Here is a 25,944-nt window from a genome sequence, read left to right as displayed (position 1 = left end):
TTACCTTTGCAATATGAATAAAACGCCGTTTTCACTCAGTACATCTGTGACGGCCAGCCACGTCTCCATTACAGTACTTAAACTATTTAACACAGGAGAAAGATGTCAACTTTCTATCGCTGTCAATACGTCCGACAGCAAGCAGAAACGTGCCTTGAAACAGAACGGTCCTTTTCAGTCATTCATATTCATTTTGCTTATGCATTATTAATTAGATGGCCGAGTTCACACGGCCTGGGGCGGAGAAAGAATCAAACAAGTGTGCGCCTTAAAAAGACCAAACAACAACCCCCTTTTCCAACTCTCGGTATCAACAGGCTCTTTCACACTATCCGGTGGTTTAGGTTGTGACAGTAGGTAAAAGCTCTCGGGAAGCGTTTGGGTGCATCTTGTTTGGCTAGTCAGACAGCGGCATTTAGACTGTGGTCTAGCTGTCCGGGATATACACCGCCACCACAGGAGTTGCAATGCGCTATCGGTAATTAATATCGCTACAGTATTTCCACCGCGTGTGTGCGTGTCCGCCGCAGTCTTCGCCAGGGGGCGGGGCTGCGGGACGTGGGGTGAAAGGTGAGGGGTCCGCCGGCGTGCGCTGTGGAGTTTGGCGCCAGCGTTTTCGCGGGGAGGTCAGGAGGAAAAAAAAAAACAGAAAAAGTCTGATGCCTACGTGTGTTGTATAGGAGTCTTTTTTAAAGCCGAGATATTGAGGAACTTTATTTTTTTAATCCTTCATGGTGTATTTCATATTTTGTCGGCACGTTTACGTCGGAATAGCTGAGGTAAGGAAGTTGTGTCTGTGTGTGTGTGTGTCTATGTGTGTGTGTTTTTTTTTTGTAATGGTTTGGTTGCAGTTTTTAAATGGCGATGCACAGAGCTGATCAAACCGTTACGGGGATTTTATTCTTTAGCGTCTGGCGAATTTTTTTTTTTTTAAAAAAAGCATCGACTTCAGCGTTGTGAGTTGAATTTCCTCGTGTGAAAGTAATGCCCGTCTGATGACCACATCACGATTCCTGCCCGGACTGACAGTTTTGTGTCTCAGTTATAATTTGTTGCTGCGATTATTTTTTTCTCCCCCCCCATTTGGGAGTGAAGGTTGTGTTGCGATTTTCACTTGCAAAAGTTGAAATGTTACAGTGTAGAGCTGGACCCGTCGATGAAGGCACATACACGTTTCTCGTGTTCTGTCACGTTTTTAATGCCAGCTTTTTATTATTCCGTAAAAAATGGATCTAAAAATGGCTCTAGCATTCAGCATTATTATTATTGTTGTTGTTTTGGAAAATATCAGTGGTGCATTGATGTTATGTTACTTTTTTCTATTTACTATGCAAACATTCTTATCTAAGAACGGCGAAATGCTTATCAGTGTGTAGAGAATGTATCTTAATTAACTTGGAAAGAATTACAGCTTTTCATATGAGGTGACGATGATAGTCAATGATAGCTAACGCAGTAATCCACTTTAAACAAACGGGAATTTCAGCAGGCGAACCTGCAGGGCCCAGTAATTTATTGGCCTGAAACAGAATTGGATTTCGCATTAGATTGGAGATTGTAGCCCAGAAAGCATGTCTTCTGCTTTACTCAAGGTTTTGCTGTCACTTGTGCTGTAAATGACAGAGCTTTGATGGATCTCTCTTCTCTCTGGAGTCCTGTGATCTGCCAGAAAGAAACAGGGCATCAAGGTTTTGTTTTGGCTGTACAGAATGTTGCCTGATTTTATTTTTGTCTTCCCCACAGCAGTATCGCTCGATGGCTTTTATGGGTCTGACATTCAAGAGAAAAAGCTCTGCATTGCAGGAAAACTGCGTGTACCTTCTTCATAAGAACACAAAATGTACAAAGAGAGAAGGCCATTTGGCTAGTCTACCTTGTTTTTGCTTTTGCAGCTAATTGATCCCAGCTGATATCTCTGCAGACTTATTTGGGTTGGACTGAGGTGAATTGAAAGAGCTCAGACGTATCATTTCCATTTATTGGGTTTTGTGTCGTGCCCAGTTCCTCTCAGAGAGGCTAGGCTGGACAGTACTGTGAATTTCATAAACGGCTTGAAATATACACACTTTGCCAGATCTGCTGGAGCTTACCTCTTAATTGATAATGGTTCGCTGGGCAGTGTCACGTCTTTTATTTTTTCTGTTTGGGTTTTTGGTTGGCCTGATGTGGCGGCAGATGTGTTAATGATGCCCCGTTGATCTTTGTTTGACAGCGAGCGAGGTGCTACAAGGATGATGGCAACCGTTCACCCCAATAGCTCCAGCCTGATCCCCCTGCTCGAGTGCTTGGAGGATTCCTCTGTCCCTCCGACAGAACAGACGGACGCCTACCTGACGATTGCGAAGTAGGTGCTGAGACCCTTGTGGGGAAGAGGAAATAGAAAATGTTTTGTGCTTGACCGTTCGTTGCTAGCCATCACGTTTAAAATGACTGACACTGCTAATCGTCAGTCATCATCCCGCTAAGGAGTATAGTGTCATGATGCAGTGGAAGACAGTGTTTAACTTGTTGCAAGTCCGGAGATGTTCCGCTGCTTATGTGGCTGAATTTTTTAGAACTGTGCTGGCAAAGACGCACGGCTGTTAGACCCAGATAATCAGTGGGGTGGGTGTGCTGGTTTTAGGGTTTTGTAAAGAACAGTCACATTTTCATTGAGCCTTGTTTTAACACCGTTGGTTCATTTACCTTTTTCTGGATGTAAAAGACTTTATTAAGTATGCGTTTAAGAGCAGGATTCTACTTTGCACACTCGTAGAAACCTGTTGAGCTCCAAATCCAGACTCTTTTGTTTTCCTTGCAGCCGTCTCAGTGGAGAAGATGGACGACAGTTTATTCCTGCAGTTTTAAAAGACGTTTCACGGCTTAGTGAGGTATTAAAGGTGAGAATTTTCTTCAGCTGTATGGATGCACAGAGCACAGACCCTTGAGCCAGGTTCTGGCAGTAACTGTTCAGACAGTGTAGTCTGTTTTAAGCCTGACAAGGTGTGCTACATCATGGCTGAAAATATTTGATTAAAAAAAATTCTGTTTCTTTAAACATAAGTGTATTATGGCCTTTTCCTGATAAAACATTAAAAAAGGTCCTGTACCCTCGTACAACATTACACAAATTATTTAATATTTCAGTAGGAAGGGCCCAGGGCAAGTCTGTCTGGCTTCATTCTTTGGTTTTAAATAGCTGAATACAGTAATCCCTTTTTATACGAGCTTAATTCACTCATAAGGTGAAAACTCATGTAGCAAATGTAATTCCCATTACGTCATTAAATTATAATCTCCCATTGGTCCCACAACTCAAAAACATTCCCTTAAACACCTAAACTTCACCTTAAATACAGAACAGTAGCTAAGTATGGAAACTTACTTTCCTGGTCACTTATGAGTAACATGCATAAAATCATTAGCCGATGCATAAACAATAGGTAGGAAAACAACACTCCTGCTCATTTACGATACAGTAGTTAATCTTTTTAGTTGTTAGCAAATGCATAAACATTAGGTACAATCCTGTACTATATGCACTTAACGCACAGAACCTTTTCTTATTAAAAAAAAAAGGTTCAAATGTAATATAAAAGATAAACTCCCCATTAAATTAGATGCTCTTGGCAATGCTTTACAATAGCCCAGTTCCTAAGAGTGAAAATCTGTTTGCTGAATGAAAAATCAGGTAGGAAGTACAGCATCTCGTATAAACAAAAACCTGTATAAGGGTCGCTCTTACTCTTGTTAGGTTTTCTGTCGCACCATTTCAAAAGCACTTACAAAGTCAGTCAGTTTAGCATGGAAGATCAGGTGGCTAGTAAATTAGCTGTACCGGTTTCTCAAATGATGTGTGTGCAAACGTGCGCGCTCTTTTTCTCTCTCTTGAAAGGGGCACATTTTGAGTCGGAATACGGAGCTCTGCCAAGCAGCGCTGCAGGCTTTGGGTTACTGTGTGTTTCACAGCAGCGTCGTCTCTGGCATCCCAGGTACCCGCCCCGCCGCGGCCGAGATCTCGCCACACGCGGTCGGGCATCGCCTTTCTCAGTGAACCTGCGGCCACTTTCATACAGCCCTTTGTGCAAACTGTTGAATCACTTCTTGTTCTTCCCTGGATATGTTTTTAAGTGTACTCATGTGATGGTTTTTTTTTTTGCAGAAAGCAAAGCCGAAGAACTGCTTTTGGCTCTCAACACTATCGCTATCAAATCGGCCGATAAGAACATATGCACGAGAGCGCTTTGGGTGATTTCGAAGCAGAACTTCTCGCCTGAACTAATTGGCCAAAAGGTGGGTGTCAGATGTGCTGAGCCGAGACGAGTGTTGTCGGGATTTACCGCGCTCGCGTGCGGATTGACACCGAAACATAGAATTGAATCGCCTGGCTGATCCCCTCGGTGATTCGAGCTGCAGAGGCTCAGGCGTAAAGATTTGAGCACCATTCCTGGTGCTGCTAGTTCGAACCCGTGCTGTGCCATTTGACAAGTCCAAACTAGGACTCCCCAAGCTGTGGTTCAGTGTCACTGGGGTTGAGTGGAGGTCTCAGCCAGAGGTGTGCCTCTTCATATCAAGCCCTGGGACATGATGGGCACCTGTGAGCTTGTGCTGGCATGACTAGTAAGTTTTGTTAAGAACATTTTTTATTCTTACACGAAATACTGCTATTTACACTTTTCAGTTTAGAAACTGCTATCACTGTACTTGACAGTTTTCACTTGAGTTTTCAGAAGCCACTATTTGTCTCCATTTCTCCATTTGCTCAGGTGATTTCTTTGAGCTTAGGGATCTCTTGCTTCTCCTTACTTCCATGTTGGAGTGTAGTGTAGATAGAGTTCATATCATTTCCAGATGACGAAACAATAAGTCCTTACCTCAACCTCAACAATAAGTCAGTTTGTGACCACAAGCTGAGATGATTACATTTTGGAAATTCAAGTTCTTTGGATCTTAAAATAAGAATTATTGGCAGTGTCCAATTTTTGTTTTACAAGGATGTTATAGCTTAGCAGGTGGAGTCTTCTCAGGACTGTGCACTCATCTGTAATATTAGTGTTAACGTTGAACTGCTTTGTAACCTGTCTGTCCTGAAGGGCCTTGGTTATATTCAGAAGAGCTACAAATGTTTTACAGGATTTATATTGATCAGTAGTGAATTGTAGCAACTCTTTCTTTACTTCTAAATGGCTTTTAAAAACGTTATTGAAAATTTAAAAGGCTTGTTAATATTAGGTATTCATTTTTATGCTTTTTGCGTTGTTGTTGGAAATTAATTTCTTGGGATTCTCGACTATTTTCAGTAAGCAGTTGAACAGTGAAAGCCTGACTGTTCAAGAGCAAATCTTGAGCTGTAAGAGTTCCTGTCACTGTTAATGAGATCAAGGTGAACACGCATAGGCGTTTTGAAGTACAGTATGATCATACAGGTACTTTTTTTTTGCTCCACAGGTGCCTGAAATTCTAAAAATGCTAGAAGCAGTGCGAGCCAGGGAAGACATACAGTCTGCTGTAGTGGAACATGAAGCTCTGAACGTTATTATAAGGTAAAAATCCGTCTGATGTCTTACCCCACTAGTTGCTCAAAAGCAGATATTCAGCAAAAAGGCTAATTGGTTTGCAAATATTTCTGAATTTCACCTGAGCTTTTAGTCCCTCTTCTGTTGGCTCCATTTTAGTATGTCCTGTATTTGTTACATCTGTGCACAGGTGTGTGGACAGCTCTGCTGCAGGAGTACACTGTGCTTCGTGCGCAGTCTGTTGGCTAAGGAGCGATGCCAAGCAGAGCCAGTCCTGTTTGACCCTTGGGCATCACAGGCTTTCTCTCGGTTGCAGGCTGCTGGAGCAGGCTCCTGTTCAGATGGGCGAGGGCGCGGTCAGGTGGGCCAAGCTGGTCGTTCCCCTAGTGGTCCACTCGGCGTCCAAGGTGCGCCTGCGGGCGGCGGCCGCCCTGGAGATGGGCATGCCGCTTCTGGTCGAGAAGCAGCAGGAGGTGGCTGCCATTGCAGAGCCCCTCATGGCCAGCGTGAGTACCAGCGAGGCGGTTACAGTGGTCTGTGTGCTGCAGCAGGGGGAGGTGTTAGTCTGGGGGGAGCCCAGGTCATGTGCCTAGTGCTGGGTCCAGAAAATAAAACTCAGTCAGAAGAATACATAGAAGAGGTGATAAGGAAAGGGAGACTTTTCGGTCCATCTTGCTTGTCCGGAAATTGATCTGAGGATCTCATCCAGTCGTCTCTTGAAATAAGCCAGGTTGTTGTCCAGATAGCTTGTTGCATGCTCCCAAAACCTGGGTCAAGAAGTGCCTTCTGTTTCCAGTTTTAAATGTACTTTTGCATAGTTTCTGCCGTGTCCCCCTGGTTTGTGTTTCTTTCCTCATTCTGTGAGGGTTTTGAATGCTTGTATCAGGACTGGACTGACTCCAGAGCTGTGGTATATTTTCTATAATGTGGGAACTAAAACTGCCCAGTATTCTAAGCTAGGGTTATACTTGCTAGTGTGTTATACAGTTGGTTTACATTCCCCACCTTTAATTGCTGTATATATCCCAAAAACAAGATCTTTCTTAGCCTGTTTTACCCCCGTATTGTATTTTGATGTATTGCAGATGTTAATATTAACATACATCCTTTATTTATAGCCTCTTATAGCTCAGCATTTCTCATGCTGTATTTATCTTTACTAGCAGCACGCAAAATCTTGCAGTTGTTGATGGTGTTGTCTGCTGGGTGTGTGTCTAGTCTTGAATTTTATGAAAAACCTTTGGAATTTCGTTTACAGCTGCTACACATTTGATTTGATCCGCAACCTTGCTTAGTTGACTAACTGTTCAGGAATCTAGGTTATTGATGCAAATTAAGAGTAGCTGTAGAGTACAGATTCCTGCTCCACATTCATACTCCGTTAATTATATTACCACCGTTTGAGTATTCACCCCTTATCTGTACTCCTTAATCAATTTTCAGTCCCAACACACACACCTTGATTTATGGGCTAATTCACAAATTTGGACCTTGGTTATCAGTCATTTCTGAACCCTTTCATCTGAGCATAGTGGCATTTTTTTTCTTCCTTTCTCTTGTATGTGCTTTTATGACGTTTGGTATATGTGTTGTTTCAAACCTTTTTTCATTCTAATTAATGAAAACTAATTTTCGTGAAAAATAAAGCGTTTAAAAATCCCTTCGCGGTGGTAGACTAGTTCTGTTGTTGTCCTGTCATTACCTGTTCCTGAAACAGTTCTTGTTGTGTATCTAGAAGCTGATACCAGAATTGCAGAAATTGTTTCTGTCCAAAAACGAGAGCAACGTGCTGAAGCTCTGGCCCTTATTCGTCAGGTTGCTGGGAAGGGTAAGTTCACGGAATACTACGTAGATGAGATTATTCAAGAGCAGTTTAAACCTTATCCTCTTTCTAACGCTTTAACAATGTATATTTTTAAGAAATGCGGTGTACTACCGCAGCGGGCATGCACAGTGATGTGTTCCAAGGTGAAAGGTCACGCTGAACAGCAGCAGGCGTAGACGGTCCGATAGCCTAGTAGGATGTTGCAGGAGTGTATATCTCCAGCTCCTCATGGTAGTAGTGGAACAGGAAGACGGACACGGCTGCACAAGGGCTAAATCAGCCGGGAGGGAATGTGTTTGTGAGTCTGCGTGCTCATGTCGCTGCTCGTGTTCCCGGTCCAGTCTCTGCACCGCGGCGGGCCTTTCATCAACGCCCTCTTGCACCTGGAAGAGCTGGGCTTCCGGAGCAGCTCCCCCGTTGTGAAGAAAATTGCCTTCATTGCCTGGAAAAGCTTGATTGATAACTTCGCCCTGAATCCAGGTCTGTTGGAGATGTTGTTTGGCCTCTGTTTGCAGAACAAACGTGATAACATGACACTGGACAATTACTGAGCCCTCCTGGTGGTATTCAAATGATAAACTGGAAAATGAGAGCAAGAGATTTCCTTTCATTGTTTCTAACCTGCTTTTCTCCTTGTTGACTTGTATCCTCGTTTTGGGTTATCCCTTATGAAGACATCCTGTGCAGTACCAAACGTCTGAAGTTACTGATGCAGCCCCTCAGCTCTATCCAAGTGAAGACTGAAGCTCTGACACTAACTAAACTGGAAGTGTGGTGGTATTTGGTGGTGAAGCTAGGACCACATCTTTCTACTAACTTTGAACAGGTGAGAGTCATTTTTATAGCATGTTTTACTCATCTCTTGGCCCCTGAAGATTGTAACAGATTAATACTGGAGTGCAAGTCTTGCAGGCTAGCTGTTGTCTAGATAAAGGCTACTTCAACAGTGTCTATTTCCTCACATTTCCTTAAACTTGAGCTCACTTTAGTCTGGCGTTTCAGAATGTGGTCACGATTTCTGAAGCCAAAAGGATTGGAATGCAAGTCGTGGCTCCCTGTTTAGTTGAAGTATTGTGAGAGAGGTTATGAATGTGTTCTTGACTTGTCTCAATGTTATATTTCGCCTGTCTGTAGTTGTGCTCTGACAAAAATATGTATATATATATTAATTTGTCATTCTTCTTGTAAGGTGGGGGTTCCTTTGGTCCAGAGCACAATAAGTAGTGACTCCGTTCTGCCGTCTCCTGCAACTCCTGCGAGAAACGCGTCGAACCCCAATAGCACTGTTGGTCAGGCGACACCGAAAACGGGTAATGTGCCAAACTCTGATATTCCCATGGCTCCTGACGCCGCCGCCGCCTCGTCAGCGAATCTCGTCCTCGGATCTTATCTGGGCAGCCTTTAAGATGGATACCTTATTGATCCCATGAGGGAAATTGCAGTGCAACAGCAGCTTAGCGCAGTCGGCACAGCACAGCGTAGCGAAATGATACAACAATACAATACGAACAACGCCGTCGGTAGGGTAAGAGCGCAGCTTTGTGGTGTTTTTCCGGCGTGCCGTCCGTGCCTTGACGGTGCCTCGCCGTGCCTCCCCAGGCCCTCACTCCTTCCCGGGCTCCGCTGCTACCCCCCGGATGACTCTGAGCAGCAGCGTGCACCTGCTGCCGGCTTACCCCTCCATCCAGCTGCTCGGCCTGGAGATGCTGCTGCACTTCCTGCTGGGGCCCGAGGTGCAGGCGGTATCCGCGCAGGAGAGGCTCCAGCTCAGCCTGGGTGAGACGCCGGCCTTGTTTGTGCCTCCCCTCCCCTGCATCGGTCTCAAGTGAACCGAACAGGCCTGGTTCAGGTCTGGTTGGTGAAAAGGAGTCCTGAGAGATGCACTGATAGAAGGAATATGTGTGTGTGCGTGTGGGCGTGTAGTTTGGTGGCAACATTGTGTATCCATACAGGACTGGCTTACCTTAGGATGCCAGGCCTTTGTGTCCCATATGCTTTTCACTTATTTGGGTAATTTGTCAATACTGGTTTGTATTCTTGATTCAGCTGGATATTTTTGGCAACTCCCAGTGTGTGCATAATAATTGTTCATGGACATATTTGCTGCTTTATCCAAGAATGACTGAATCTCTATAAGTCTTTGTAACTTTTTTTTTTCAGAACCTCTAACGCATCCACTACTTGCCAGCACTTCGTTTTTCTGCAAGCATTCAGGTGTAATCATCAGCGCTGTGAAGGATGGCTTTGTTGCAATTGGAAAGGAGGCTCCAGGTCAGCTCTGTCTCGAACTTGAATCAGTTTTGTTCCAGCAGCAGTAAAACACGTTTGTATTTGCCAGCCAGATTGCAAGGTTTTGCAAAACATCAGGTTTTCCATTTCATCAGTGGTTTTTGCCAAAGCTGACAAACATTTGTAACCATTCTTTCTCTGCCCATTGTATCTCTTGTAATGAAATCCATTGCTTTAGGACTACAAACTATATTAGTTTTCTTAATCAGGTCTTTGCTGAACTGTTTTTTGTCTGTTTTTCATACAGATTCCTTGCTCATTCTTATCTGGAAGTATTTGATTGGATTTGTGACAGCAGCAGTGGAGACAGGTAGGCATTTTTCTCCTTTAGCAATCACTGCAGTTAACAAGTGGGTCGTTAGCTGGGCAGATAAGCTTGAATAAAGTAACTTCAGTATCTAATGAAACCGGTTTCCTGAGGTCAGGAGTTTCGCAGAGTTGTTCCAACACTAAAACCACTGTGATAATAATGTTCAGCTGTCTTGTAAGAGTCTTGCATTGTTCTGTTTATGTGTCATAGTCATGGTGATTGATCCTGCTGTTTTAATTAGTGATAACAGAATATCTTCTCCTCGCAATTCAACAGCTGTGTAAACTAAAATATATTTGGGGGAAAGCTGTTCGGATCTTGCCGTCACATCAGTGCAGGAAATGTATGAAATAGGTCAAAAGCCCTTCTCTCATTATACTTCGTACCAAAGCAGGTAAAGGTTACTAATTTGCACCTCAATATAAAGTCGACTCCTCTTTTTAATAAAGGCAGTATTGCTGTTTAAGTACCTTTTTCCTGAAAGCTGCATATGCAGTCCAGTCTTCGCAATGTAAAGCTTGCTGTAGGCAGTAATGGCTTCCTGCTGAATCCCCGAATTTGCGATTGCAGCCGGCAGTAAGAAGGAGAGACAAGGCTCGGAGGCTTTGACCCTGCTGTTGCAAGCCCTGCAGTCTATCGTGAGCTCAGAAGCACTTCCTGCTCATCGAACCCTGGTAAGACCGTGTTTCACCTTGTTCTCACTTCTCCGACGCTTGGTGGAAACCCGTGTAACGCCTGACATTGTACAGCATTAGCCAAACAGGCTGATGGAAGTGAAGCATGTTTTAGTATTAACGCTGGTTATGCATTTCTTTCACGTTGAAAGCAGGCTTCAGGAAGCTTTGGGGTTTGGTTGTTTGTAGTGTAAATGCAGACACGTGCTGGTAGCTGTTTAATTTGAGGTATTGAGATTGCAGCTGTGATGTACTGTACTTCTTGTTTCCTCTCAGGGTCTTCTTGAAGCCACAGTGAAAGGAATCCCTCAGAAAATATTGGGGTCACCAGCCTACCAGGTAGCCAATATGGATGTTTTAAATGTAAGTGTTTCTGAACCGATATATAATGTAAGTATTTTAGTAGTAGTAGTAGTTGCACATGGATTGCTACCGTATATTACAAAATAATCTAGGAGTAATGAACAAAACACCCAGCCTTGTTGTTGAGGTCGTTATGTTTCAAGAAACATGATGTGATCCTTGGATCAATTGTTTCTATTACCTGGGCTAGATGGGCCGAATGACTTTGTGACTGTCACGTTCCTTTGAACGTTTGAATATTTTTGATTGCATAAGGTCATGACTGCACTGAGTGAATACTGCTTGAAGTATACTATACAGTGCATGCACTTGGGATTTTGCCAATGCAGTAGTGTAGGTTTTACTCGAGTGAGTTGGAATTGTCTGAATTGAATGCGTGTGTACGCCCCTCCACGAAGCTAACATTCATCACTCCTGAATACAGCTGCATGCAACTGACACTAAGGAGGGCACTGGAACCTGTTTTCTCTTCTGACCGCTATAAAGGTGCAATCTGGTGTCTTGTAAACTGAGTTTAGAGCAGTGTAGTGTATTGCTGGAGGAAATGAAAGCTATAGTGATAATTTTTTTTCCCATTTTGCACCCGACTTAATCATTAATAATTAAGCATGCTTAAAGGAATTGTCTTCCCTTTCTTAGGGAACTCCTGCACTGTTCCTGATTCTCCTGTTCTATCACAACAGCTTGCTAGGATCCTGCTTAACAGATGAGAGGTGGGGTTTCATTTTAAATTTATCCATCTTGACTGCTTTTGTTTGTGATTAATTTTAAAAAAAGCAGAATAAAACATTATCGCAGCTAATATCCCCTCCAAGTTCACCTGTTTAATATTTTTAAAGCTACTTATTGTTAGAAACAAAAGGGACACATCCACATAAAGTTATTTGAAATGTTGGATAGGGTTTTGTTGACTTTGTAGATGAAGTATTGATGGACGGTCTTGTAGTAGTTATCTCTAAATGTAAAGATCTGAATGAACACATTCACTGTAGAGAAAGTGGTCAAACTTAAAATTATTTGGAAGTGTGATTTTGTTTTGCATTTATATTTGGCGCCTTATTCTCGGTTGTCACACTGGAATCAAAATCATGGCTCTTCCAATCTCAGCATTAAATGATTTTCATCCAGAATGACCTCCTACAGCAAAATCTTTCCCAGTCAAGATACTCGCTTTCTGCGTGCCCAGTTGTCAGTGTTGTCTCGTCTGAAAATGTTATTTAAAGGGCTAATTAAGACTTCTGGCCCCTTTTGGTATATGACTGTCCACATTTTGACTTGGATGACGCCATTTCTATTCTCTGTCTTCAGGTTTTTCCTCTGCTTGGAGACCCTGGTCAGCTCTGGTTTCTCTGGCCCCACGTCTCCACTGGCGTTCAGCGAATCGGTTTTGAGCGTGGTCCACCGCAGTGCCGATCGGATGACTAACAAAGAGCATCTCTGGAGGATGTGGAGCATCATAGTCACCCCTCTGACTCAAAGCATCATGCAGGTAAGGACTTCAGGCTGTTGGTGTGTTGGCAGAATGCTTGGTCACACTGGTCCATGTTCCAGATTCACACATCCTAGATTTTCATTTCTTCAGATTCCTTTGTTGCAGGGGTGAATGTGAAAAAGAATATTCTCGTTCCTGTTTTTTTCCTTCTCTGGCTTCTCAACAGAAGTATACTAAAAGTAAAATTGCACCCTAATCAGAAGTGTCAGTTAGTCTTTGAATCTGTAAGGATTAAAGTCAATAAAAACATTCCAAAATGCAGTGTTATTTTAACAATTCAACGCTGTATAATTAAGAATGTATGAGCAAAAAAAGAAGTATTTATAATAGCAGACTAACAAATAGCAGACAACATCAGTATTCTGTAACTGTTACCTATTTAATGGGAAGTTTACGGCTATACTTTGCATGTATTTTAATAAACTAGAATGCTTTCTGACATCTTCTGAACCAAGAGGATGGTTGGTTTCTAATCAAGGCGGTATCACTGTGATTCTGGCTTTAGACCAATGAAGTGAACCAAGGGGATGCTCTGGAACACAACTTCACTGCTGTGCACAGTGCCCTGATGCTGCCCATCACTCATCTCCTGTCTGTGAAGGGATTCCCACAGGTACGTGACAGGACTGTGAAGCTGGGGTGGTTTTGCTTTTCTTCTCCCATGTCACATGACGCACCCTGATCACGATCATCATCATCGTCGTTATTGTTGAACTTCAGTTCCGGTTTCGAAACCATTTTGTTGCCTCCAAATCATGAAGAGCATTCTTTATTTTTTTCAGTAGTGCACTGTTACGTAAACAGCAGTACTGTGCCCTCTCTGAGTCACTTGTAGTGTTTAATGTTGTGCACTGAGCAGGTTTTCTTCTGTGCTCTTCTCCCATGCCACACGGTCAGTTTGAAGTGGCGACTGCTACTTATCCAGAAGCAGAACTGGAGCCCCACAGTGGTGCTTTAATTTCATTGCCGTAAACGTGTTCCTTAGATGACGATGAAATCCCTGTTGCGGACCTGGTCTGAGCTCTACAGGACGTTTGCTCGCTGCTCGGCTCTGGTGGCCACGGTGGAGGAGAATGTCTGCTGCGAGGAGCTTTGCATTAAGATGGCGTCAGGGCTGGACAAAGAGGCTCTTTCGGTGAGTGTCGGAACATGACAGCTGGCAGTGACCAGAACGGTCATCCTCCCGCATGAAGACTGTTCAAGGACCTCCCGACCAAAAGTTGAGAACTGATTAAGAAAGGTGACGAAAGGATGTCGTGCAGGTAAACAGACCAGGAAGGCTAGCAAATTCTTTATCTCTAGAAGCTTAATGATCGCGGTTCACTTTCCTGGCAGAAGAACCGCAGAACTAGCAACGGCATGTCATTTACTGGTGTAGTAAAACTTGGCTTAACCCACTTGGCTGAGGGCCGACCTCCAGGCCAGAGGACGAGGAGGCTGGGACCCCCCTGCAGAGGGAGGAGTGACCCAGGGGCAGCTGCAGAGGTGGAGGTGGGATGCAGAAAGGCATACGTGAGGGAGAGAAGGGGATCAATTATAGAATTTATCTTGTCTTAGGTGAGGAAATGATCTTGGGAGTGATTGTGAGTCTCTGATTGAACTTGGCTGTCTTTATCCCTCCCGAGCTTTCGTTATACTAGTGTAAAATATTATATCCAGTGTGGATTAATGTGGGATTGAAAGGCAGAGCAATTACCTTTAGGTGTGTGTGTTTGAATGAAAAACAGCAGATCGAACACCTAGAGACATTAACGCAAGGATAGAACTGAAACTGAGTGATGCTGCTTACAGTGGCTCCAAGGAAAACTCACAATGAAAAGGCTTGTAAGAAAAAGTCTGCAAAAATGGTGTTCGTGTTTTTTTTTGTTATATTTCAGAACCCGTCGACGCTGGAAGCGGTCGTTAGCATTTTAACGGTCATTATCGAATGCGTGGACTTCTCGCCTTACACCCCCAAGTTTCAACAGAAGACCAAATGTAAGTCTGACCTAAGTCTGATGTAAGTCTTATTTTCACCACTGTACGTGGAAAGCAGGAAAATAGGCCGAGGAAGGGGTTCAGAATATGAATCCACTTGCATAAGTTCAGTTTAACTTTTCGTTTGCCCCCCACTGTGTAACGAAGAGACTGACCACACGGTGTCTCGCATCCCCGGCAGCTGAAGCTGGAGATATTTCTTTGTCCTCCCGAGGCTTGGGGCAGTCGATTCCCCAGCCGGTGGGCAGACGCTGAGGGAGAGTGTGGTTTTGTCTCGCCCGGTGCAGCCCCTCACACGCCGCTGAGCTGGACGCGGAAGAAGAGCCGGCCCCTGGGGAACCTGAGCGCCTTCCTGACGCTGCTGGAGCGCTGCCTGCAGTGTCTCCCGCCGCCGCCGCCGCAGCCCGGTCCCGAAGGAGCCCCGGCCGCCGCCGCCGGCCTCGCCGGCCTCCTCTCCTCGCTCTTCGGCGGCCTGTCGCTGGCCGCCGCCATCCGGGAGGCGCTGTCCCGGCTCGTCGCCCCCCTCGCCGTCTTCTACGAGCAGAGCGCCAAGTAAGCCCACCCCCGCGCGAGGAGGCTGGGAGTGGGGAAGAACAGTTTTCTCTTGCCCTTTTTTGTGTTGTCGTTTTGCTTTGCTTAAGCCAGGGTTCTAGTATTTTGCTGCTTTATTTATTTGTTTGTTTTCCTTTTATTAATTTAATTTAGGACTCAAAATGATGTGCCAAAGTTTTATTCCAGCCTTGGACTTAAGGTCAGTGTTTCATACTATTGTTGATTTATTGCTTCCTGTCAGTCAAATGAACAGTTTTATGTAAAATAAAACTGGATCATTTTTAATTGTTTATTTTGAAAGATTTGTAACATTTATCCTACTTGAAATGTGCGTTGTATTAAAATCTAAAATGTCTGAAAACTTGCCGTGTGTCTTGATACTATTTGAAATGCGTCTTTATTCAAGATGGGCTCTAAAAGTGATATCGATTAATCTTTCCTCTGCTTTCTTATAAAGCTCGAGAAGCTGCTGGGAGAGATTCTGACCTGCTTGCAGACTCGCTACACCATGGCTTATGACGATGAACTTCTGGCACAGCTGGCTCCCTGGTTAAGTGTTGTGTTCCTTCACAAAAGCAAACAGGTGCGCAACCAGGTAGCCCAGTTCTGGAATTCCACGTTTGCCAAGGTGCCCACGTTGCAGTATCCTCAGCAGCTCAGGTACGTGCTGACGCCTATGACACCTGTTCTGACCGATAGGGGATTCATGAAGGGTGAAACTATAAAGCTTATGATGTCTCGCACACAGTGCTGGATTTCCCATTAAGCACTGTAGGCACAGTGTCTAGGACCTACAAAGGCGGGAAACGCTAGTGACCCACGAAAAACGAGCCGAAACAACATGCTTGCGATCGGCTCTCGGTGCTCCAGATCAATAATCATACGCAATGTAGCGGCTGTTCTAGACACTGGAAGTATCGAAGTGATGGTTGCTCGACTCGCTCCATCAATCATGTGGTTTAGCATTAGAATAGTTTAAAGTGCATCTTGTCAATCGATGTCATTCGATTGGTGTTCACCCCTCTTTTTGCACATTTCGGAGTGAAAGTGCCCAGGGCCTGCGAACACCAGAACCCAGCCTCCTGCTCGTGCATGAAAGAACGTGAGGTTTTGCTTGGAAATCTAATATGCCCTGTTCAAATTCATGGGGCTTTCTCTGTAGCTCTTACTGCTGTATGAGTAGTTTTTTATCTATGGAGTGCTCTTTCTTGCGTCCTGTCTGTACAGTCCTGTGAAGCAGGTTATTTAATTTTTCTCATCGGGATGTTGGCAGCATAATGCCTATAATGAAAACGGAGTCTATTTTATCATAATACTGCAGTCCCAACCTCTCTGCTTATTACTTGCAGGAGTGTTCTGAGCCAGGTAAAGCAAAAGATTCCCATTATTCTTCCTGGTTTTGAAGCGGTGGAAGTAGATGATGAATTCAGCACACAGGATTCCGATTCTGTAAGTCTCTCCATTTGAAAATTTTCACTCTTATTGAAAATTATCTGAGTAAATATTTATTAAACTAGTTTGTCGATGAGCACCCATCAAAAGAAACCTAAATTAAAGCAATTAAGATGCTACTTGAGGTTGGAAATGCTTTTGCAGCCTTCGTGTTCCGTGACGCCTCATGAGAATCTAAATGACTTGGAGTTGGATGCGCACTTTGCCACTTGAGGTTCATTTCAGTTTGCAAGGGAAAGCTCAGTGCGTGACGATGTCTTCTGCTGGTGTCTTCGCAGAGTTCCCAGCTGGACACAAAAATCAGTGGCATGGAAGTGAAAACTGCGGGCAAGAGGGACTCGATGCTCACAAGAGCAGCTGACCTGAAGGAGAGTGCTGCCCCGTCACCGAAACCCGTGGCTGTAGGATGACCTTTTTTTAACATTTTTTTTACTTACTGTTTAAGCAAGACTTGCGCACTTGAGTATAACTGAAGCATGTAAGCAACAGAATAGGATTCCTGTTATAGGAGAAAAGGTTCTTAGTCTACCCTGCCTGAAGTTGTACCAGAAGCATTAGGAAATTGTATATCTATATCCAACTTCATATAGGATCGGATTTGATTTACAGGTGAAGCTGGATTTTGGATCTCCCAAGATCCCCCGTAGAGAGTTCCTACTGGAAGAGGAGAAGTCGGTGGATTTTGTGTTTATACCCCCTGAGCCCAAGGAACGGGTGCTGACGGAACACCAGAAGGAGGTTCTGAGGACAAAAAGGTTCGGACACCTCCACGTGTCTTGGGTGGTTTCCTGTGGAGGGCAGGGAATTGACTTGATTACACCCAACAGCTGACGTGTGTGTGTGTGTGTGTGTGTGTGTGTGTGTGTGTCAGTTGTTTGAGTTTTAAAAACCTAGAAGTAAAAGGAACAGTGGTAAATGTTGAAATGTGTCCTTTAGTCATTTTCGAATGGTTTGTGGACGTTTGTTTCAGTTTCCACTGGAGAAAGGTACCCGTATTGCAAAATCTAGGTGTAATAAGCAAATCGCACTGTTGTGCATTTAAAAATGTTGTTCTGTTAAATTGAGATCCGTTCTTAATTTAATCCAAATTTAGTTAGAGAGACACAGTATCGGTTCCAGGCGATACCAATATTTAAACTTATTAAAAAATAAATAATTGAGATTAAACAGGGTATTTCTGTTATGTTTTTAACAGAGTTGATATTCCAGTCATGTACAACAATCTTGATGCCTCTCAAGATACGACATTGTTCTCTCAGTACAGTCAGAGCCAAGAGGATTCAGTGTAAGTGAAGTTTTACGGTAACCCGGTTGATTTCTTTTCCCAATATCATCATCTTTACTGATCTTTTTTTTTATTAAAAGGGATAATAAGACTACTAATGAGAAGGCTGAAGATGCTCCAGGACAGGAGGTGAATTGTGAGGTAATCTCTATTTTGATTTTGTGTCATTCAGTAATGTTTTTATATTTAAACAAATACCTCTGGTAATATAGTTTACTCAGCTCACATTTCACTTTCAAGCTCAGTTTCGAATTGGTTTCAAATTTGCAGTGAGCTACATCCAAACATTTTACTGCTTAAGGGAATTATGGGGAATACGATCTTTGATTGAAGTCAGATGTGCTTTTCGATAACATTATGCAGTTGTTTTCCAATACTTGTAGCGATGCATGACATTTCTGCAGTCATCTTTGAATGTCTTCTAACCCCCCAAACTCCACAAAAGCAATGCATTCTGCTGCACCAGGGAATGGCTAGTCATTGCGTACTGGATGATTCTGTGCCGTTCCATGCCCTGAAGGATTACGAAAATATTTGTCTGTTGCCTTTCTTCAAAGGGATTTATGTTTTAGCAGTGTATCTGGAATCTGAACCCATAGACTTCCTGTTGTGTGTCCTGGGCCCTGCCCTGCCCTTACAGCTGCACCCCACTGCTGCTGACGTCGTAGCTCTCATTTTAGAGTCTGAAATTGTACATTGTAACAAGCTGTTACATTTATAAAAAAAAAATTTGGTCTTGTAAAACCACGAGTCACCTGTTTTTAATTTTTTTTTAAGGTTCAGGAGGAAAAAATGGAAGCTGAAGAAGTCCCTGCCGTGCACAAATTGGACCCAGAGGTAGATAAGGACGACAGCAGTGTGCCTGCTGAAATGGGAACGGCTGAAGAGGAAGCAGCTGAAAAAGGTTCCCAGTCTGATGTGGGACCATCAAAATCGGCAGCCCTTACACTGGGGGGTAAAGCCACAGGGGAGGAGAGCGCCGTGGAGACAGAGGAGACCAGCGCCAACATCAGCAGCAGCTCAGTCTCTTCTGAAATTGTGTTGGCGACACCCCAAAAAAACGCAAGCCGTCGCCAATCATTCATTACGCTGGAGAAGTATAATTCACAAGGAAAGGCATCCAGTCCTGCTCAGGATGGCACTTTCACAGGCTCGCCGGTTTCTGGGGTCTCGAAGTCTGACAGCCAGGAGGACACAGAGACTCAAACGGAAGACCAGACCCCAGAGCAAAGCCCCTGTCCCGATGTGGAAGAGGAAGCTTCTCTAGAAGAAAACGGCAGCCAACGTCAGGATTGCTCGAAACGCGAGAAAGCACAGGACGTGGCGGAGAAGGAGGAAGAGAAGCCTGAAGCAGAGCATCCTGGAATCAGTCCCAGCGTGGCTACCGAGGAGGAGGAGGATGAAGACGAGTGTATTCCCGATACGCAGACTGAGCCGCTCAGATCAGATGGGGCGAGTTCGGTGGCTGAAGAGGTACGTTCAGGCAGCGAAGAAGATGCAAAAGATGAAGCTCCTTCTGCAGAGTCCAAGGAGAACACCCCTCCCACGGAGGATTCTGAGGAGCAGCAGGTAGAGACCCAGTCATCTCAGACCCTGTCCAGTCCGAGCGAGCCCAGGCGCTCTTCGAGACGTCGAAGTAAGCCTGTACGCCCCGGGGAAACCTCAGAAAGCCCAGAGAGAGACGGCAAAGACAAACTGAACAAGAGGAACTTGAAGGGTAAGGAAAGCAAGTCCCTTGAAAGAAAATCTGCCGAGGTTCTGGTAGGTCGAAGTGAGGAGCAGAAGGGCTCCTCGTCCGTTTCCAGTCAAATGGAAACTCGGTCGCAGGTTCACACTGCCAAGAAGAGTAAGGCAACTCCAGAAGGGGAGGAGAGGGTGAGGAGGAGAACCAACTCAAGCGCTGTGGCGGAGGCTGAAGCCTCGCAAGGGGGCGAAGCAGAGGATGGGACTCAAGAGTCTTCCCAGGGACGGGGCAGGTACAGGACGAGGAGATCCTCCCAGGGCCTGCTGTCCAGTATTGAGAACTCCGAGTCGGACGGTTCAGAGAGTCGGGAAGAAAGCCTTAAAGACCGAAAGACCTCAAAAAGAGGCAAGCCTAGCAAACGTGTAGACGCTCAAGTGACGGAGGGCCCACCCAAAAACGAACAAACGGGAAGAGGTTCGGTGGAATCTGAAAAAATGGACATTGGCAGCGAATTGGAAAAACAGAACACAAGTCTCTTACAAGCCTCTGGTCCAGAGATTTCTACCGACACCAGCATGGCTTGTGAGACTTCAACCCAGGCTGAGCCGGAGGAGATTTCCGAAGAACAGGCTCATAAAACGGATGATGTAACGGCGGCTCTCGATGCCGAAACATCGGCGAAGGCTTCCGGTTCGGAAAACGACGCTTCTTTAAGAGATGAAAGCCAGAGTGCGAAGACCCCGGTAGAGAATTGTTCTGCCGAGCCCCCGAGTGCCTCTCAAAGCGCAGGGAGGCGCCCGCTCCTGCACGTGTGCTCTCATGGCAAGCGAGCCCGGGGGCGCAAGCGGTTCAAGAGCTGCAACTGCCGGATAGTGGCGGCCCTGCGGCAGGGGCATGCACGGAAGTTAGGCAAGGAAGAGCCAGAACTGGCTGAAAAGAATAAGACTTTTTCGGCGGGCGATGAGCTTATTTCTGAAAACGGGGCCTCAAATCTTGATGGCGCGCCCCGCGGGGAAGGCGTTTTAAGCTCCGATAATAGCGTGTTTGAGCCCAGTGACGTGAGTTCCCCGCTGTGCTCTAATGGTCCGGTGTTATGCGCGACATCCACGGGTGACCTGAATCCGGCGGGTGAATCGGAAGAGAAGTCGGACAGGGTCGCGCCGGAGGGGTTGAAGGAACAAGAGAGCGTGGAATCCTCGGTCCCTGGAAATGAAAGCTCTGTGGAGCCGGCTGAACGCCAAGGTGTAGAAGTGGATGACGAGGCCAAGCCAGACAGTATAGAAACCCTAGTGGAAGAAGTCTCTGGCAAGCAGGGGGACAAAGAGCGCCCAGATTTCCAGCAGACTGAACAGATGCCGGAAGAGCCGGAGCTCTCCGTGTGTGAAGATGGTGGTGTGGGTCCCGAGGATCAGAAGAAACTAGAAGAGGAAGGGGAGGAAATGATGGAGTCTAACTGCATTGAAGCTGCTGAAGTCCCTCTAAACAATGCTACTGTTGACGAGGGACTAATTGAACTGTTCTCCGTGTCTAAGCAGACTTTGGAAACCACATGTTTAGATTCCCCACCCAAGCAGAAGGATTGTAACACTGCTGTTGCAGAACATGAGGTGGGTCAGAGCCCCACCAGTGCAAAGCCGCGTGGCTTTTGGTCTCCTACTGCGTCTCCTTCCACAAGTATCCTCAAGAAAGGGCAGAAGAGGACCCTGGAAGATGATACTCCCTCCCCACTCCACAAGGTAATGTCAGCATCCATCTGATTTACAAAAAAAGAGGTGCTGTTGGTGTCCTCTTAGTTTCAGAGGTGCTTTAATAGCAAATTTGTTCGATCATTGGAGAACTTGGAGAGCGGTAGAGGATGTTTAAGTCCTGTGAATAGCTGTCGAGCTTCGGGCGGTACTCTAAACCGCTGTGTCTTTGTGGCTGCAGACTCGGCGCGTGTCTTTTGCCAACCCAATTCATCAGCAAGAGCTGGCTGATGATATCGATCGACGTAGCCCGGTCATCAGGACGTCGAGCAGCTCCCCACGGTCCAGAAACAGCACTTCCTCCGCGTTATCATCTGCCACACAGCAAAAGGTACCCAGAATTAACTTGGATACTTGATTAGTGGGGGGGATTTGTATAATGGGTGAAGTAATCATGTATTTTCCAATTAATATCAAGTGGTTCTGTGATGACAGGACGTTTAATTGGTGCAACAATCTTGTACTTGTTTGGCTGCAGCTTAAAGCGTTGTCATCTTCTTGCTGTTGCAGTTTGTGACTACTCCAACAAAGGCTCTATTGAGCCTGAGCCCCCGCAGCCTTCATAGTCCAGGATTCAAGAGCTCGAAGAAGTGCCTGGTATGTGATGCAAGAGCTTTAACATCACTGGTTAACTGCTCGCAAGTCAGTGTGTTTCTCTGTTTTTCCTAGAAAGCTCCAGCTCTGTTCGTTAGGAAATGTGAATCCAGTTGAAATATCTAGATAATGCTGACGAAAGGGCAGTGTATTACTATTAACTGGATTTTGGTGTGCCACCTGCTTTTAAACTAAACAATACAACCACTTTAGCACTTGGAACATTGATTAGAATTTTTGAACTGGGAGATGTTGTTGATGTTGTTGTTTCAAGTATTGTGACAACATAGAAAAGTATGCATTTAAAAGAAATGAATCTTGGTACTTTTACAAGGCAACAATCGAACTTTTAGAAAACATTTGGAAAGCTCTAAGCTTTAGAGCAACTTTTGCATGCCTGTTTTTCTACACAGATTTTGGACTGAACATTTTGATCATTTTGGTCGACCTTGTTGCAATGAACTAACTTCGTCAAGAACTCAGTCGCTTCATTAGTGAGAGTTGCTTGGGCACAGGTGAAAATCAAGAAAAACACAAACCAATATGCCGTGCCTGTTCTGTATATTGGAGCAACAGCTCAGGAGAGCCCGAATGTAATAAAGACGAATGTTTTGCCTGTTGTGCGCTTCAGACTAATTGATGGGGAGCTCCAAGTGGGTGGTGTTGGCTGGAGAGCTTAGTCCCAACTCCACTTGTAGAGATTGACTGCAAGGTGTAGCGATGATCTGCTCCGTGGTCCTGCCTGCTGATCCGTTTTCAGACTCGTCCTCACATGACAGCATTGCAGCAAGCAGCGCATGTCCTTAACCCGCCTGTGTCGGGGTTTTTCTTGCTCAATGTGAACGTGACCGTTAATGTGGATGTCCTGCTTGTCGCTCTTGAACTGAGGTTGAATATTTGTTTAAACTGGGACAGTGTATTACTTTTAGGGCTGAAAAGGCAGTGAAATGCCAGGATCTCTTGAGAGGGATGGAGCAGAATCCCTCTTTCTGTGGTATGAAGCCCATTCAATTCCCTGCCTTTGGCATCTTTGTTCCAGATATCGGAAATGGGAAAGGAGCCGAAGCCCATCCCCAAGGACTGCGTCTTTCCGGCTTTAGTCAGCTGTACAGCACCAGTGGAGGCCGTCCTTCCACAGCTTACTTCTAATATGTGGTGAGTGAAGTGTTAATGTATGTTAACATGAGCCTGTTTCATCTGTGTTGAAGACTTATTCTGGCCTTCATCCCTTCTCACTGATGAGCTTCTTCAGCTTCTCAGAAAATGCTTCTGCAGCCCTGTGATCAGCTAATGCCTCTTTCCCTGTCAACATGTTACGGAGAGAATAGCACTTCTCGAAATTGCATTTATTTAATTCTTTTCATCTGTGATAACGGCAAAAGTGAAATGACATCAAGCAGATAACGCTTCCAAATAAATGTTATTTGTCCCCTTATTTAGTAAGAGCTAAACACGGGGTTATTCCGTTAGCGCTTATTATAAGCTGCAGGGTTATTCACAACTGTAAACGTTCACGAGGGTCTTACACAACACCCTCATGAATATTGGACCGTGCTGTTCTGCCTAGCAAAAGAACGCATGCAGCTAAGCATACACATTTTAACCTTTTTCGAAATGCATGGAAATAAAATTGCATGGTCTTGTGAATAATTGCTCAGACATTGCATGATTGTTGAGTTTAATGTGCAGCACATGTGGTTATGTACGCTTCACCCAACTGCAGTTGCTTACAACTGAAATTAATTTACAGATTACAGTGTATGAATACAGTCCAAAACATTGCCTCTACTGTTGAGTCCCAACAGATCGTGTTGTAGGAAATTGGAATGTAGACTTTGCAAATTTGTATGTTGTGCAACCTACAAAAGTAGTCTTACAGTCTTGTACTGTTCAACTAATAAAACCTGCCTGGAATATTGTTGTGCGCAAGTTTTGATTTGTAACTTAAAAATCTAAAATGTATAATAAGCCTGTTCGGTAGATCAGTGTGAGCAGCTGGTTGTGTTTATGACAATCTTGTTGTGCTACTTTTTTTTTATTAATTGTGGAAGTCTCCTAGTGTGAGAAAAGCAGGGCCTTTTATTGATTGCTTAATTTTTCATCTTCAGGCAGCGTGGATTTGGTCAGCTCGTTCGAGCGAAGAATATCAAGACAGTGGGTGATTTAAGTGCTCTCACACCTTCAGAAATCAAATCGCTCCCTATACGCTCACCAAAGCTGTCCAATGTGAAGAAAGCACTTAAAATGTATCACGAGCAACAGGTAGGACACCACAAATACCCAACTAACTGGGTATGCATTAATAAAATCAAATGGATAAGCAATAAAGCATCACTCTATATGAAAAATGCAAAACTTAAGCATTCCTAGATTGATATTCCATGGGGTCTGGTATTATTTTCATGTATTTATTGTGTAGCTTTTTGTGGACTGTTAACATTTACGTGGGTAGCTGCATCAGCATGCACAGGCTGCAAAGGAAGGAGTAAAAGAGCAGAAAGAAAACAATGTTCCTTCTTCTTCACAGCCGAAACAGTGTGTTTTCTTTGTTCTCTTTTCAGCTATTAACATTTAGCCCTGGAATGAAGACTTGGGATGTTTTTTTTTATTTAAAAGATTAATGATCTTAAGATGCTAAACTACTAATTATAAACACTCAGAATCTTTGAGGAAGTTGCTTGTACTGTCTTCCAGTTCCAAGCACTGGAAAAGAATAGCTTTGTTCAAGGCTTCATCTTGGGCTTATTGATATTTTATCGTCGCAGTGGACAGGAAAACTACTAGGAAGTGTGCGCAGTTGTAAATTGCTGTTTATGCTTGGGCATGATTAACTTTTCTTTTTGTTTGGAGCGAAAGGTAAGCAGTGATGATCTGAAAGGCTTTGATGAAACTGAGAAAATGACCTCTGAACCAGAAGAGAAAGAGGCTCCGGTCAGTAGTGAGGAGAAGACTGCAACAGGTGAGCTCTTCCTTGGCACTGAAGCAAATGAGCTCTCGCACGCGAGCTGCAGGGAAAACTCCTGCTCTTGGTCTTGGCAGAGGCAGACAGCAATGAAAACTTTTATAGTGAGATGCTTATTTGTGCAGTCCTAAAAGGGGACAAAACTTTGGCTTAAAATTTGATTAACAAAGGTTTTTTTGGCGTTCCCTGCAACTAAAATGTTTGGATACACATTTATTGGCGTGAAAGTCATACATTTGCTGCAGTATACAAGTCTGTGTCAAGCTACATGTTAATCGATTCTCTTAATTCTCTCAAGATGTGGCTGGAGTACCGGTTCCAGCTGTTGATGCAAAGCCAGTGGACATCATGACTGCGGTCCAAGCTCTAGGAACGCGCCTGACTGAGGAGGAGCTGGGCAGCCTGTCGGCGCGCCAGCTGGTCCTGATGCATGAACAGTTGAGTGACATGATGAAGACCATTGTTGTGCAGCTGCAGTCACGAGTCGGCACTCCACTAGGGCAGAGCTCTCCCTGACAGGAGGACCGCTTCTGCGAGGGACAGTTATTTTTTTAACTTTTAATATGGTAGATGTTTTTGTTAATATTTCCTCAAATTGACCAGAGTAATCCATATCTACCCGAAGAACTGTTGTTATAAATAAATACCTTTTGGCAATACTCTAGTCTGCAATTTTACTGTACCTGCACTGGGGTGATAGTTAACCTTGTGAGTTAATGTCCCTCTTGTATCCACATCATATAAAGCATCTTACTTGAGTGATGGAAGCATCGCCCTTGGAGGACATCTCGATGAAATAAGCTCATGGAGAGAGAATCCTGCAGCGCACACATTGTGCACACATTGCGTGTGGCTGCATCTTATAGTTGTTGAATTCAGATTTTAGTTCTAACAAACAGCAGATGGCTTCTGCTTTTTTTATAAGACTGTACATGATTGTTTATGAAATAAAAGAGTCCTTTCCTACTAGCCAATGAGAAAGCAAGCTGTTTCCTTGCACTGAGAGTGTTGGTCATGTCTAGTTAAACTGTATTTTGATTCAGTGACTTTGGTTCATTTTTTTTTCCCATTTATTTTTTCACTGACATTCCTGCCACTCTTTGGAGGCCTTGGGTGCAAACTATGGCTACCATTTCTCAGAATTTTAGCATTAAACCTAATTCGTATTTGAAGAGCATGTTTAATAATTCTGTTTTGATTTTCAGAACATTGCTGGGAGCTCTGTACATTGCTGCAGATCTATAC

The 25,944-nt window shown here is 44.4% G+C and overlaps 1 protein-coding gene across 6 annotated transcripts; it reads left to right on the top strand.

The window, feature by feature from the left end:
* Positions 1 to 359: 359 nt before the first annotated feature.
* rif1 (replication timing regulatory factor 1) lies at positions 360 to 25,358 on the top strand. Of its 6 annotated transcripts, none has more exons than XM_069196504.1 (36): positions 360 to 478; positions 2,213 to 2,344; positions 2,801 to 2,879; positions 3,875 to 3,971; positions 4,142 to 4,272; positions 5,428 to 5,522; positions 5,812 to 6,001; positions 7,231 to 7,323; positions 7,662 to 7,800; positions 7,995 to 8,146; positions 8,510 to 8,630; positions 8,920 to 9,096; positions 9,481 to 9,591; positions 9,857 to 9,919; positions 10,490 to 10,593; positions 10,870 to 10,956; positions 11,596 to 11,669; positions 12,265 to 12,445; positions 12,954 to 13,061; positions 13,434 to 13,583; positions 14,326 to 14,425; positions 14,713 to 14,977; positions 15,131 to 15,176; positions 15,435 to 15,637; positions 16,327 to 16,426; positions 16,708 to 16,830; positions 17,039 to 17,184; positions 17,625 to 17,714; positions 17,795 to 17,855; positions 18,492 to 21,134; positions 21,325 to 21,474; positions 21,654 to 21,740; positions 22,777 to 22,892; positions 23,846 to 23,999; positions 24,594 to 24,696; positions 24,998 to 25,358. In XM_069196504.1, exons 1-36 carry the CDS (start codon positions 468 to 470, stop codon positions 25,213 to 25,215), a joined length of 6,900 nt encoding a protein of 2,299 aa, XP_069052605.1. In that variant the 5' UTR covers positions 360 to 467; the 3' UTR covers positions 25,216 to 25,358. The 6 variants fall into 6 exon arrangements, with proteins under 6 accessions (XP_069052605.1, XP_069052604.1, XP_069052603.1 ...); XM_069196503.1 differs by having other exon boundaries at positions 361 to 478; positions 7,234 to 7,323; positions 24,588 to 24,696; XM_069196502.1 differs by having other exon boundaries at positions 361 to 478; positions 24,588 to 24,696.
* The last annotated feature ends 586 nt before the right edge of the window (positions 25,359 to 25,944 follow it).

Source organism: Lepisosteus oculatus, chromosome 12, assembly GCF_040954835.1.
Source record: "Lepisosteus oculatus isolate fLepOcu1 chromosome 12, fLepOcu1.hap2, whole genome shotgun sequence".
NCBI classification, from domain to species: Eukaryota; Metazoa; Chordata; class Actinopteri; order Semionotiformes; family Lepisosteidae; genus Lepisosteus; species Lepisosteus oculatus.
The sequence above is the reverse complement of the archived record's forward strand: the minus strand, read 5'-3'. Positions and strand labels throughout refer to the sequence as shown.

Coding starts and splice junctions, on each gene's coding strand:
- rif1 (XM_069196502.1), top strand. Junction 13,062..13,433: donor CTGTGAAGGGATTCCCACAG/GTACGTGACAGG, acceptor CGTGTTCCTTAG/ATGACGATGAAATCCCTGTT. Junction 17,185..17,624: donor GAGGTTCTGAGGACAAAAAG/GTTCGGACACCT, acceptor TGTTTTTAACAG/AGTTGATATTCCAGTCATGT.